A 14,772-nucleotide genomic window follows, 5' to 3' on the forward strand; every position below is an offset into this window, starting at 1 on the left:
GTGGGTGCACTAAGCCAGAGATCACAGTTAGGGGCCTGCCCATACCTCGCTGACCATACTTTTTCTCCTGAAACATTCAAATGCACACAATCAGACTTAGCAAAGTAAAATTATAGAGGTTATCAACAAAACATAAAACCCATGACATCATGAAAGTCCAATTTGGAAGGCTTAAGATATTTGAGCTACTAATCTATATGCTTATTTACTCCATTTTATTTATTGTTAAATTTAATGAATGAAATGATAATAATTTGTAGAATATGACATGAATTTTATAGGTGTGTATTATGTTTAGTACAGAGAAAATGTGATTTCTTCTCTTTCTTTTAGACACAGAAACAATCTTAAACTAAATTACTGCTGCTTGCTGAATGATCTTATTGTATTTATGTAATTACCAATTATGCAGTTATGATACATATGAAAGAAATCTTGCCATTCACAAATGTTAGTCTGTATAATCAGCATAATGATGTGATGAAAAATATATAGACAGCAAAAGATCATGAACTAGAAGTAAAAATAAGCTTCGTGTTAACGCATTGGGTTTTAACACACTGTTTACTCAGGTAATGTATGAAATGGAAAATCTGATTTACAGTATACCACATGCGCACAGTTTTGCTAAATATTCCAGAATTGATTATTATTCTAAAGCAGGGGTGTCAACCTGGATTTCTTCAGGGGCTGGATCAGCATTGTAGTTCTCCACGGGCTGTCAGGAAGGGAGGGGTAGGGAGTGGGGGGAGACGGGATGGATGCTCCCTGCAGCACCCTGCTGGCCAAAACAGGTAGGGAGCGAGACGGGGTGCACACTGCCTCCCTGCGCCTCATTTTTACCTTCCCTGGCCTTCAGCACTCTGCCAGCCAAAAACAGATCATGCCTCCAGAGGCCTCCGTGGAGCCTGTTTTTGCCCGACAGATTGCTGCAGCAGACAGGGGAAGCCAAAAACAGGCTTTGGGGCCCCCACATGTGGCCAGTTTTGACTTGCAGAGACACCACTGGCTGGTCCTTTGATATTTCCAGGTGGGTCCCATGGGCCAGATTTAAGCACCCCAAAGGCTGGATCTGGCCCACGGGCTTTGAGTTTGACACCCCTATTCTAAAGTGCTTTCCCAACCATTGCTGACAATGACTTGTAATTAAAGTAACATTTCTTCTGATATAAGAAATCTCTCATGTTTCACCAATAATGTGCTTTTGGCTTAAAGAAAAGAAAAACAGTTCATATGTCAGGAACCTTAAAAGTTACTTAAGATAAGTATATCTTCAGAATGGGCTGTCAGAGCATTTCTGTGCCCAATAGAAATAGTTTAATCTGCTGAAATTAAATTGCTGCTTGCTCCAAGAGGAAACTTGTCATTAGAACATTTGGGAGGGGCGAATTGAACATAAAAAGAATCTTTTCTTCAAGCTGGCCAGTCACCCAAGTGTGTTTCAAGCAGCATGACTCCTCTACTAAGTACTTCGCTACTTTTACCTCTGCTCCTTCTAATCCTCAGTATTCAGGATCCGACTGAAGCTTGCACGTGTGCCATAGCCACTCCACAGCAACAACTCTGTAGTTCTGATATTGGTAAGTCATCAATCATCTATGCTTTTTACAGGGCAAACGAGCAGAGCAGTTCAGAGACATGATTAGCTATATGCTCACATTTCTGCAATGCTCTAGGGTTCATATCTCAAATGAAAATCAGCACTGTGAAAGAAAAGGGTTAAACACTACCACATACGATTCCCAGGATAAAATGAATTTCAAAAGCATGTAAAAACTGCTTACTTTGGAATTCTGTGTTTATCATCTTTATATTTAATAATTTATTGGACTTGCTATATTAAATTTATTTTCAGAAATCTGTGGACTAATAGGAACTAGAGCTGTTTCTGACATTTAATATATAAATAAACATGAATATGGGTCATGTAATATGTATGCTGTACAGATTATAATCTGCTTCTTAACTATTTTAAATCAAGGGTTTATCAAGTTCCTTTCAGCTGATTTAAACTTCACAGTTGAATATTTTTGCAACATATGCTAGCCTTTCTATGAGTCTTTTACCCCCTCCCTCTCTCTGTTTAGGTATGAGAGTTGGTTAATTCATGTCGCTAGATACTACATACTAAATACTATATATAGTATGGTATACACTATACCATTGATGGCTAAACTTTTCATCGTCGCGTGCCGAAAGCGTGTGCGTGAAATCCCTAGCTCCATAGTTTTAAGCTTAAAATAAAATGACTAGTTTTTAGGCTGCTTAACTACAAATCACTACATAGTATTTTAGATGAAAAACTAAAACTAAAATACATTAGTTCAGCTGCAGAATTGTTTATTCAGGGCTCTCGGTAAAGCAAAAGCTTATCAGTATTTGTCTATTCTACATACACAGAAGATCATATTAAACAGTACACATTTTATATTTGTAATCATACAAAACAAATATATAGCAGGTGCTAATAGAGAAGTCAATGGTTGATGCTAACATGGTTTGTGACATCAAGAATGTAAGGTAAGCAAGGCTACAAAATGAAAAGAATATTTAAGGAAGAAAATTAAAAAGAACAGATCCCTAGTAGAGCATCCTATAGCAATTTTAATGTTATGGTACATGCAAACATATTGATAATAAAATAGACAGGAATAAAATATTCTGGAACAGAACAGGTTGCAGGAAGACTTGAATATTTACAGTCAGGTCAAATGCATTCAAGATAATTTTCATCACTGTTGTGCTCTATTTCTGTAGAGATGTAGTTATTTCTTATATATAGTGCAACTCCACCTCCTCTTTTACTTGGTCTATTTCTTTTAAATAATTTAAATCCCTCCAGCTGTATGTTCCACTTGTGGGTTTCATCCCACCAATTTTCTGTAATGGCAACAATATCATATCTACCGTCATTTACTTGAATTTCTAATTCAGTCTGTTTATTCCTCATACTCTGTGCATTGGTGTATAGACATTTGAGTCCATTTTGTTTGACCCTGTGTTTACTGTCTACATAACCAGTGTTATGCCTGACTGCCCCTACTATCTTGCCACCTATCTACTGAAGCTATTTACAAATGGATATTCTGTAATTGTCATACAATAAGGTTGTTTTTATGTAGATGTTGGGTGAAGTAAACAAAGAAAAAACCCAGCTGCGCTTCATATCACCGCAAATCAGTGGTCTTCAGAGGATGAAAGAACTGGGAGCCAAGGAAATTTGCCCTGCTTCACCAGGAGCAAATGGAGCATTTCATAGGACGCTAAGTTCACATTTTCCTTGCTAACCACTTTTAGAGAGAATTTAATTGTTGCACAATTCATTAATAATTCCTAATCCATTCATGATCCCTCTTCCTGCATAGTAAAATGGCTGATCTGAGAATAAATACGCTTGATTCTCTAGTTTACAATAAAGCATATCTCTCATGGTTGTACCAAAATCTCAGATTCAAAAATATTAAAAAAATGGAATATTTCAAACTAAAATTCAAAATGCTCTTTTCAATTGGTTTTTTCAGCAAGTGGAAAGTTCTAAGACTTCAAAACTCTTCCAGCAATAATCAGAAGAGGTTGTTTCATACCTGCAATGCTATTTTAAGTTTGAAAAGTTGAGGACTACCTATATAACTAATATAATTATAACTAGGTAAACAGTATTTTGAAAGAATGCACATGTTTTAAAAGCTGACATACTTAAATAGTTATCTCTTCAGATAATGCTTAAAGGTAGTCCTCAATTTACAATTTACATTTCTTTAGTGAACGTTGAAAGTGACAATGGTACTGAAGAAAGGGACTTATGACCAGTTCTTACACATACTAGCACTACAGCATCCCCATGGTCAAAAGTGATAAAAATGTGGGTGCTTGGCAACTGGCATGTATTGATGATGGTTGCAGCATCCTGGAGTCATGTGATTGCCACTTGTATCTTTCCCAGCTGGTTTCCGACAAGCAAAATCAATGGGAGAAGCTGGACTCAGTTAACAACTGAGGTGTTAACAAATGCAGCAATTCATTTAACAACCATGTCAGATACGGTTCAGGAAATCAGGCACAACTCATTTAAGAACTGCCTTCCTTAGGAATTCTGGTCACAATTGTGATCGTAAATCAAGGACTCCTTCTACCCACACATTATATCATTTTTTTAAAACTTATCTTTGAGGATAGCTGGTTGAGTGGACTTCAACTTTCAGAAATTTCCAGCCAGGATGCTGGGAATTCTGGGAGTTGAAGTCCATCCATTTTAAAGATGCTAAGATTGAGAAAGCCTAAAATGGGAAGAATCCCGGGCACAGACCATCATGGCATCCGGCTACAGAATTTCTTTCCTTCCCTCTTTCAGAGGGCCAATGCTACCAATTGTCCTGGGACAAGGAAAAAATTTCTTCTTAGTTTTTGAAAACTATTCTTGATTTGTGTCTGTTTATCACCATAGCATGTAAGATAATTTGGTAAGATTTGTATCCTGAAAGACAGGATGTAAATCATTTTAATAAAATAAATAATTGCTTTCACATTACTATGACTTTTGGAGGAAAAAAAAACAGGTATTTTTTCAATCCATTTTTTCAATAATGTTTTATTTTATTTCAGTGATTCGTGCAGAAATATGGGGTAAAGAAGTGATTACAGATCCATCGGATTCTTTGGAATACATCCAGTATGAAATCAAAATCACAAAGGTATCTGAAAGCCTTTCTCTGTTTTGAGGTTTAAATGGCAGGAAAAAGAACATACATTAGGAGAAGCAAGTCTTCCCCTCAGAACTGAAACAAAGCAGGAAGTAAACAAGTAAACATAGTAAAATTACTATTTTACTATGCAATGAAATAGCAGGGGTGGGATTCTACCTGGTCAGACAGGTTCTATAGAACCGGTTGTTACAATTTTGTGCAGTTCGAGAACTGGCAAATTGTGCCACTGTCTGACCCTGCCCCTCCCCACCCTGCCCACTCACTCCTTGCCTGGCATGCGTGCCATCCAACTTGCCTGCAATTGTGCCTTTGCCTAATTTTTGGTAAGTTGCTATTTTTCCTCCCCCCCCACCATCAGCTGTTCCAACTATCAGCTGTGCTGGGAGATTTAGATAAGCTAGAAAGCAGGAAATCATTGGATTTCTTGCTTTCTAGCTAATCTAAAAGCAGAGCTGAACCTTTGTTAGGACTGAAGCTTCTATTTTTCAGTGCAGACTCAGGTAGCAGATTGAAGAATGGTAGATCTCTGAGTGAATCTGTGATTCTGGGAGCAATTCAATCTGCCTGCCTGCTTTGCCTCATTTTGGGTAAAAGTTGCTCTTGCTTTTTTTTATAAAAAAAATCAATATTTACATACATGGTGTGTTGTGAGTTAATTTTGTGAGTTTGCTTGCTAGCAAATTTTATGAGTTTGCTTGCAAGCAAATTTTATGTGACAGACTCAGGCAGCAGATTGCAGAATGGTAGATCTCTGAGTGAATCTGTGACTCTGGAAGCAACTCAATCTGCCTGCCTGCTTTGCCTCATTTTGGGTAAAAGTTGCTCTTTTTTAATAAAAATAAATCAATATTTACATAAATATTTACAATATTTAAATACAAGCCATGCCCAGCCAGTTATGTGACCACCAAGCCACACCTACAAATTAGGCGACACCCATAGAACCAGTTGTTAAGAAATTTGAATCCCACCTCTGTGAAATAGTATTGATGTTCTTGTAATGCACATTTTCAGCTTTGAATGGTAACCAGTGTCTTTCCTGGTCAGTAATTGTCTCACTTATTATCCAATTATGCCAATAGTGCCTCTCCCCACTGTCTTTAACTTTGCATTAAAAATACATCTCTTTCCAAAAACCCAAAACAAACAAACAAATTGAAAGCATCTCATCTGCTCACCATAGTGGCTATCCTCTGACATGATTTATACTTTAGTCCCTTCACCCTGACCTGCAGCTCTGCAGCTATGCTGGCAGATCAAGGATTATGAATTAGATGCTCCTGTACAGACTGACCTGTAGAAATTAATGGAACAAAATGCTCCTGTGCAGCTGCAAACAAATGTTACCCATCTGCAAAATGTTTCACTGTGGCAAAAAGAAAACAAGCCAAGAGAGATCCAGAGAGGCTGTTAATTAATCTGGGGAAAACTGTTTCCTCTTCAACTGGATTGGAACTCATTTCTGAGTCAACACCTTTAGTTACATAAGAACTCAGTAGCTAAGGGAGAAAAATAGCATTTCATTCATAGCCAGGATAAATACTTCAACTCACAGTGGAAGCCAAATGGGCTGCTGAATGCCCAGATACAGGTAGTTACTTAGATGACCCTACACAAAAGGTGCCAGGTTTTGACCTTCCTCGCCGGCTTTGGTCAACTCTGAACAGGATCCATACCCAACATGGTAGCTGCCAAGACTCCTTGTTTAAGTGGGGTCTTGTCTCCACCCATCAGTGTGACTGTGGTTCTCCTCCACAAAATATCCATCACATTGTGTCCGAAAGTCCATCAAGAGCTTACACTGGCCCAATGTCTGATTTTTCCAACATAAACCACCCTGTCCTTGAATGGCTGGATGGATTGGACATTAACATTTGAACTACTATGTCCATGTATTTGCCATACGCTAAATAATAAATAAATCCAAATAAAATAAATATAATGAAGGTGCATAATGTACTATAGAAAGCAGCAGCTTACCTAAAATAGATTTGAATGTACTAATCTGTTTTGAAATATCTGCCTTATCATTTCATTTCTGATCCCAATTCAAAGTGCTGACTTTAATTCTTTTCAGAAAGGATTTTGTTCTTGTGTTTTTAAAAACATTTTTATTTGATGCTTTTCCTTTTTCCATACATTTTGCAAATCATTTTATTTATATATTTATTTATTACATTTGCATACCCGCCCATATTAAAACCAACTCCGGGCAGCTTACAATCAGTGAAACAGTTATAGACTCATAAATCAACAATGATAATACTAAAAAGCAGGAAGACCTGGAGCCACAATGGTATTGAGGCCAACTCTGATCTCAGCTTCACCTTGCCTTATCTTAGAGCCTGGGGAAGAGCCATGCTTTGAGTGCCCTCTGGAAGTATAAAACAGTTGGGGACCTCTTGGATCTCCAGGGGGAAAGTGTTCCATAGGGCAGGGGACATAATGGAAAAGGTACACTTCCAAGGACCCACAAGGCAGCAGTGTTTAAGGGATCTGGAGCATGCCTACTCTACCCACTTTAGTTTTTCATTTTAGAAATTAATATGGGAGTCATATATTCATATTTTAAAAGAACTAAATAATCCTATCAGCAATATTTTAGTGAGAAAATATTTAGTATTATGATTTTCCATGCCTGGTTAGGAATTACTATTTTGAATGATAAAATTCATTTAAATCAAGACATTGACTATTATTTATTTAATCATTTTAAATGTATATACTGCCCATATTACCTAGAGGTGACAAGTATTCCTTGACTAATTACCACATTTCAGAATGGAAATTCCATTACTAAGAGATGTGGATGCCAAATGAGTCAAGCCCAATTTTATGACCTTTTTGCCAAAGCCGTTAAGTGAATCACAGTCATAAAGGGGAGTCTGACTTTGCTTGTCAGAAACTAGTCAGGGAAGCCCAAAGTTACTTTTTCAAGAGGCAACTGGGCGTCTAGCTAGGGAAGTTGCAAATATGACACTACAACCCTTTCTTTACAATGATTTCCCCCTTTGTAGAGTTTTGTCTCATGGCCAGTTATTGTTTGATTATGTACCACCAAATCATTCTCGACTCTTAGTGACCACTCATATTTTATTTTATTTATTGATTTGATTTGATTTGTCAATCACTTACAAGATAATAAGTATAAGAATAAATATGAGTATGAATACAGGAACCAGGTATGTATAATGGGGACAATTGGACAGGGATGGTAGGAACATCAATACCCGGGAAGATACTGGAAAAGATAATAAAAAAACAGATCTGCCAACATCTAGAAACAAGTAAAGTAATAACTAGCAGTCAGCACGGGTTTGTTAAAAACAGATCATGCCAAACCAATCTTATTTCATTCTTCAACACAGTGACTAAATTAGTAGACCAGCAAAATACTGTGGACATAATATATTTAGATTTCAGCAAGGCATTCAACAAAGTAGACCACAACCTACTTCTTAGTAAGCTGGAAAAAAGTGGAAAAGATAGCACCACCACCAGATGGACTCGCAACTGGATGACAAACCGTACTCAGCAAGTAGTCCTTAATGGGTCTAAGTCTACATGGAGGGAAGTAAGCAGTGGGGTGCCACAAGGTTCCGTCTTAAGCCCAGTACTCTTCAATATCTTTGTTAATGACTTAGATGAGGGAAGAGAAGGGGAACTTACCAAATTTGCAGATGATACTAAGCTGGCAGGAATAGCTAACACCCAAGAAGACAGGGTCAAGATCCAGATGGCTCTTGACAGACTAGAACACTGGGCCATATCTAACAAAATGAAATTCAATGTAGACAAAAGTAAAGTCCTACACTTAGGCAAGAAAAACCAAAAGTACACATATAGACTGGGTGAAACCAGGCTCAATAACAGTAACTGTGAGAGGGATCTTGGAGTCTTAGTGGACCACCAGCTAAATATGAGCCAGCAGTGTGCAGCAGCAGCCAAAAAAACTAATGCAATCCTAAATTGTATTAACAGAGGGATACAATCAAGATCAAGGGAAGTACTAATACCACTCTATAAAGCCTTAGTAAGACCACACCTAGAGTACTGCATCCAGTTTTGGTCACCACATTATAAAAAAGATGTTGAGACTCTAGAAATAGTACAGAGAAGAGCAACCAGGATGATTAGGGGACTGGAGGCTAAAACATACAACGAACGGTTGCAGGAACTGGGCTTGGCTAGTCTAGTAAAGAGAAGGACCAGGGGAGACATGATAGCGGTCTTCCAATATTTGAGGGGCTGCCACAGAGAGGAAGGAGTCAAGCTATTTTCTAAAGCGCCTGTAGTCCAGACAAGGAATAATGGATGGAAACTGAACAAGGAGAGATTTAACCTGGAAATAAGGAGAAACTTTCTGACAGTGAGAACAATCAATCAATGGAACAGCTTGCCCTTGGAAGTTGTGGGAGCACCATCACTTGAGACTTTCAAGAAGAGATTGGACTGTCATCTGTCAGAAATGGTGTAGGGTCTCCCACTTGAGCGGGGGGTTGGACTAGATGACCTACAAAGTCCCTTCCAACTCTGATTATTTGTTAAATCTGTTAACGATTGTTCTCTAATGCAGAATCTCCATGAAGATCTGTCCCTATCCTGACCATTAGCTCTTCCTACTCTGCAAAGGGGAAATCATTGTAAAGGAAGCATTGTATAGTAGTCCTTGACTTATGACCATTAATTTAGTGACCTTTTGAATATACAACGGCATTGAAAAGAAAGTGACTTATGATTAATCCTTGCATTTATGATCTTTGCAGCATCCCCATTGTCATGTGTCTTTATTTGTGCTTTGAGTGAGAACTTGCAGAGGCTTCTCCAATTATCCATTTTCAGTTTTCTTGGTTGGCTGTGGTATTATAATTAATGTGATAATCTAGTTCATTCATGGGTGTTCACAGTATTTGTTGCTTACAAAAACTTAAAAACTCAATATAGAAACCATAAAAACAATAACCCCCATCCCTCTGGCAACAACAAGCAATCAAACCAGCCACTTTTCCTATGCTCTCTTGTACAGAGATTTAGAAAGCACAATAGAAAAAGTGGGAAGCTAAGTAGTGCAAATATCAATATTACACAGTAAAATGTTAAACTGTTTTATACAGCTTATATAGAATTTTATTTTTCCTAATAGGTGTTTAAAGGTTTTGAAAAAGCAAAAGATGTTCAGTATGTTTTTACACCTTTGCAATCAAGTTTCTGTGGGGTAGAATTACAAGTCCTCAAGAGGAAAAAGAAACAGTATCTCCTTTCAGGTATAGTATAGTTTGTTTGTAATTAGTTGACCAGAGGAATGCTGCCGATGTAATTTACTTGAACTTCAGTAAGGTCTACTTACTGAAGTAGAGGTCTACTTACTTAGACCTTACTTAGTAGAGGTCTACTTCAGTAAGGTCTACTTACTTTGATAAAGTAGACCATAACCTACTACTAAAGTAGAAAAATGTGGGTTAGACAGCACCACCACTAAATGGATTCTTAACTGGCTGTCCAACCGCACTCAACTTGTAGTCCTCAATGGAACTGCATCTAAATGGAGGGATGTATGCAGTGGAGTAACCCAAGGCCCAGTACTCTTCAACATCTTCATCAATGACTTGGACAAGGGGATAGATGGGGATCTCATCAAATTTGTAGATGACACCAAGCTGGTAGGAATAGTCAACACTGCAGAAGATAGGCTTAAGATACAGAAGGATCTTGACAGACTTGAACATTGGGTGCTATCTAACAAAATGAAATTCAATGGTGAAAATAGTAAGGTTCTACATTTAGGCAAGAAAAATCAAATGCACAGGTACAGTATATGTGGTAGTAACTGTAAGAGGGATCTCAGAGTCCTAGTGGACAACCATTTAAATATGAGCCAGCAGTGTGCAGCAGCCGCCAAAAAAGCCAACATGGTGCATAAACAGAGGGATAGAATCAAGATGATGTGAAGTGTTAATAACACTTTATAATGTCTTGGTAAGGCCACACTTGGAATACTGCATTCAGTTTTGGTTGCCACGATGTAAAAAAGATGTTGAGACTCTAGAAAGAGTGCAGAGAAGAGCAACAAAGATGATTAGGGGACTGGAGGCTAAAACATATGAAGAATGTTTGCAGGAACTGGGTATGTCTAGTCTAAAAGAAAGACTAGGGGAGACATGATAGCAGTGTTCCAATATCTCAGGGGCTGCCACAAAGAAGAGGGAGTCAAGCTATTCTCCAAAGCACCTGAAGGCAGGACAAGAAGCAATGGGTGGAAAATAATCAAGGAGAGAAGCAACTTAGAACTAAGGAGAAATTTCCTGACAGAACAATTAATCAGTGGAACAACTTGCCTCCAAAAGTTGTGAATGCTCCAACACTTGAAGTTTTTAAAAAGAAGTTGGATAACCATTTGTCTTCAGTGGTGTAGGGTTTCTTGCCTAGGCAGGGGGTTGGACTAGAAGACCTCCAAGGTCCCTTCTAACTCTCTCATTCTGTTTTATTCTATTCTATTCTATTTTAAAATCAATTGTTAAAGTCAACATACAAAATCAACATTTGGGCCTTATAACCATCAGTGACATTTATGGTAAAAATGTACACATTTCTAGAAAATTATTACTCTCTCTCTCACCCCCCTCTCTCCCTCACACCCTCCCTCTCTCTTTCTATATGTATGTAGCATAAGAAGTAAACTGTAAGATCAAATGAGCATCACTCCTGCCATTACAAGATATATGGATCTACCTCCTTGAATAAATTAAAACAAAGCAATACTTTTTATTTCCCCTTTCCCCCAATAATTTAAAAATAAAGGAGGGGGAGAAAAAAACTGGACAAGGTTTGTAGGTGTTGGTGACATAAATTTAAATCATCATAATCTTTCCTGGACCTATAACAGGTTATATATTCTACTAGACAATTTGATTGATTTAGTGCCTGTGGAATAGGTCTTTGGCAATGAGAATGTCTGAGTCCCTCATTTCAACATTTTCTTTACTTCAGGTAATATTTCACCAGATGGAAGATTTTTTATTTATTTATGCAATTTTATTAAACCATGGAATGACCTTACCCAGTCTCAAAAGAAAAATCTAAATAAAAAGAATATGGGCTGTTCCTACAGTAAGTATAACAATTAGATCGGAATATAGTCTACTATTACTATATCAGTTGTGCAGCAACACATATATAAGTAATAATATAATAATATACCTATAATGTGTGTGTGTGTGTGTGTGTGTGTGTGTGTGTAAGGAAGGTAGGTAGAATAAAGCAGATTTGTTAGAATGCGTAAGCTTTAACCTACCTTTTTCTAAATGGTACATCCAAATACTACAGCAATCTGTCTTGGGACGGTAGTCCTTCTAGCCATGTCATAATACCTAAAATTGTTTTCTATACCTATCTCACTGAGCTTTGGAACAATTTTCTCAACTATGCCGTATGTCCCTTTAGTAGTTATTTACTATTAGAAAATCAACGTAAGACGTTCCTGCAAACTTCACAAACTGCAGAGGTCTTGCAAAAGTGATTCAAAATGTTACTTTTCCTAAAAATTAAGGTTGGAAGACCATATTTTTTGAAGGTACCACTTACAAAACTACCAGGAAAAGAAGTTCTAATGATAGAATAGGATAGTCTGAACTCGGAAGTCAGAACTTTTCAACTTTTAGACATTTGGCATACCACTAGTTATAAGTGTATGGTGCTTGGTGCTCTCTGAGTTTGGTTGTTTTCTTGCAGATGTTTCATTACCCTAACTAGGTAACAGCATCAGTGCTAGTAGGGAGTGCTGTTTGCTGTCAGTTAATATTCTGGTGTCTTGCTTGTCTGGGTGGGTGGAGGCAATCTTAGGGATTCTTTTGTTGGGCTGTTTTCTGATGGCTCTTTGACAGTTAGTGTATGATGGCATATACTAGTTATAAGTATATAAAATTAATATTTTATAATTATCATGTTGAGAACTTATTGTTACTGTTAATGTTACCACTTAGCTTTTCAAATGGATTTATTGGATCATGTGGTCATTAATATATATTTTAAGATCCTGCTCATAATGTCTTCCATGACCACCAACCTAATTTTATGATCTAGATATATCTGCACTGAGATTTAATGAAGAATGCCCCCAATTGAGTATGCTTGAATTCAATCTCTCTTGAAACTTCCGTAATCAATGCAGAATGGATAAATAAACCTTTAACCTGTAACACTGGATATATTTAGATGATTACAGAAAGTGTAATTCAAATCAAATGATATCTAAAGTGTACTTCAATTCAAATGATATCTATTAAGATGGAGAACACATAATTTTTTATGCTAGTCATACAAGAATTAATCTTACCCTTGTTTTACTTAGCCCTTTTGCTACCAAATTATTTCTGCACACTAGACAACTGTACTTGTGGAGTTCATGGTGCTCTCTGAGTTTGGTTGTTTTTTTGCAGAGGTTTCATTATACAACTAGGAAACCTCTTCAGTGTGCCCTCTGCTCTCTATTTAAATACAGTGACTTGTTCTATCAGTGTTGGTGAGACTGTTTTTTTTCTTGGTTGTTCCTTGATTAGGCTGTTGTTCACTGTCTGATCAACATCATCCCTTCTCTTAATATTAAGAGAAGGAGGACAGCAAAATATCCATGCTGCATAATTCCACGATGCTTTTCTGCACTCAATGTGCACATTGTAGATATCAAGGTGACACATAACAGTTTCTTACATGCACAAATGTCATTTTGGTACAAAACTATAGTCTGAATGTTCAACTAATTCAGAAAAAAATCTTGAAACTAATATAGATTTCTATGTTGAAATAATTCATTATGCACTGATTTTGGAATATGTGTATTTAGAATTCCCCAAAGTTCTATCCTTGTCTTATTTCAAAGCACATGTGGATTTTAGAAACACTTTACAAATTGTCAGAATCTTTACGCTGATAAATGATAAATAAGTGTTTATACATTATAAAATATAATTTCAGAATAGAAAAATGGGGAACTGATATAATGTTTTGCACTTAGATTACTGCCTGCCCTAGAGAACCTTGTCCCATTGCAACACCCGATGAATGCCTATGGACGGACTGGCTGAAAGAACAGACGGTCTATGGACATCAAGCAAATAATTGTGCCTGTTTCAAGGGCAGTAATGGAACTTGCAGCTGGCATTAGGATCTTCCATAGCAAAAGAGTTAGCTGATATCAGTGAACCATAAATAATATAAATTTGGGGGGAAACATGAGAGGTTACGTTTATCCCATGTTGCCTGCTTAATGGTCCTTCGAACTTCCAATAATTGTGCCTTGCTTAGAATCAAAATTGTGCAGTGTAATTAATCTTGAAAGCAGAATTATTATCAATTAAACCTTTAATTCATAAGCATCAGAGAAGAGCTGCAGCAATAAGTTGAATTTCTTTCCTTATTTCTTTTGTTAATTTTCAAAGCTTTGATGAATAAGTTGATTTCTTACAGTGAAGAGGGATGTTTCAAAACTACCATGTAAAGTGGGAAATAAAGGGGATATCTTTATTTAAAATATTTTATAAGAATCAACTCCAGCATATCTGGATCATGTCACAATCATATTGACTGTATCAAAAACAGTGGGAGAACATTTGTCCATTTGGAAGAAATGTTCCAAATGAACAAATGGATAAGATTTTTAAATAGTATTAATAGTCTAATAATTCTCTAAACATGATTAAAGTTGAAGCTCCACTAGAACCTAAGACAATGTTTCAAAAAGACAATGTATTGTGAAATCAATCTTAAAATAAATTTGGAACTTTTAAAACTTTCTTTGTTCTGACTTTTTGTTTCTTTTATAGTATTAAGAACAAAGTCTGCATTACTGTATGCAGTTATTATAGCAAGATAATACAATAAAACAACCTAAATAAAAAGGGGAAGACACCAAAAACCACCTTTCTAACAGCACTATTATATTAAAGTTGAGGGGTCAATCCTGAACTACAAGTATTTCCTTTATCAGTGCTAAAGTTTGAATTAAAAGGTTGTTGTTTAATGCAATCAGACACCAATTTCTTATGAACATCAGAACAAGATAATATATGCTGCT

General features: G+C 36.8%; 1 protein-coding gene across 1 annotated transcript; it reads left to right on the forward strand.

Annotated features, from left to right (window-relative positions):
• Positions 1–1,450: 1,450 nt before the first annotated feature.
• LOC148131997 (metalloproteinase inhibitor 4-like) lies at positions 1,451–13,863 on the forward strand. The gene is made up of 5 exons (XM_087954166.1): positions 1,451–1,580; positions 4,603–4,691; positions 9,847–9,967; positions 11,691–11,814; positions 13,731–13,863. Exons 1-5 carry the CDS (start codon positions 1,451–1,453, stop codon positions 13,861–13,863), a joined length of 597 nt encoding a protein of 198 aa, XP_087810292.1.
• The last annotated feature ends 909 nt before the right edge of the window (positions 13,864–14,772 follow it).

The sequence above is a fragment of the Notechis scutatus genome, chromosome 2 (genome assembly GCF_049901735.1).
Source record: "Notechis scutatus isolate UNSWTSFEM ecotype Mainland chromosome 2, rNotScu1.2, whole genome shotgun sequence".
Classification (NCBI taxonomy): domain Eukaryota; kingdom Metazoa; phylum Chordata; class Lepidosauria; order Squamata; family Elapidae; genus Notechis; species Notechis scutatus.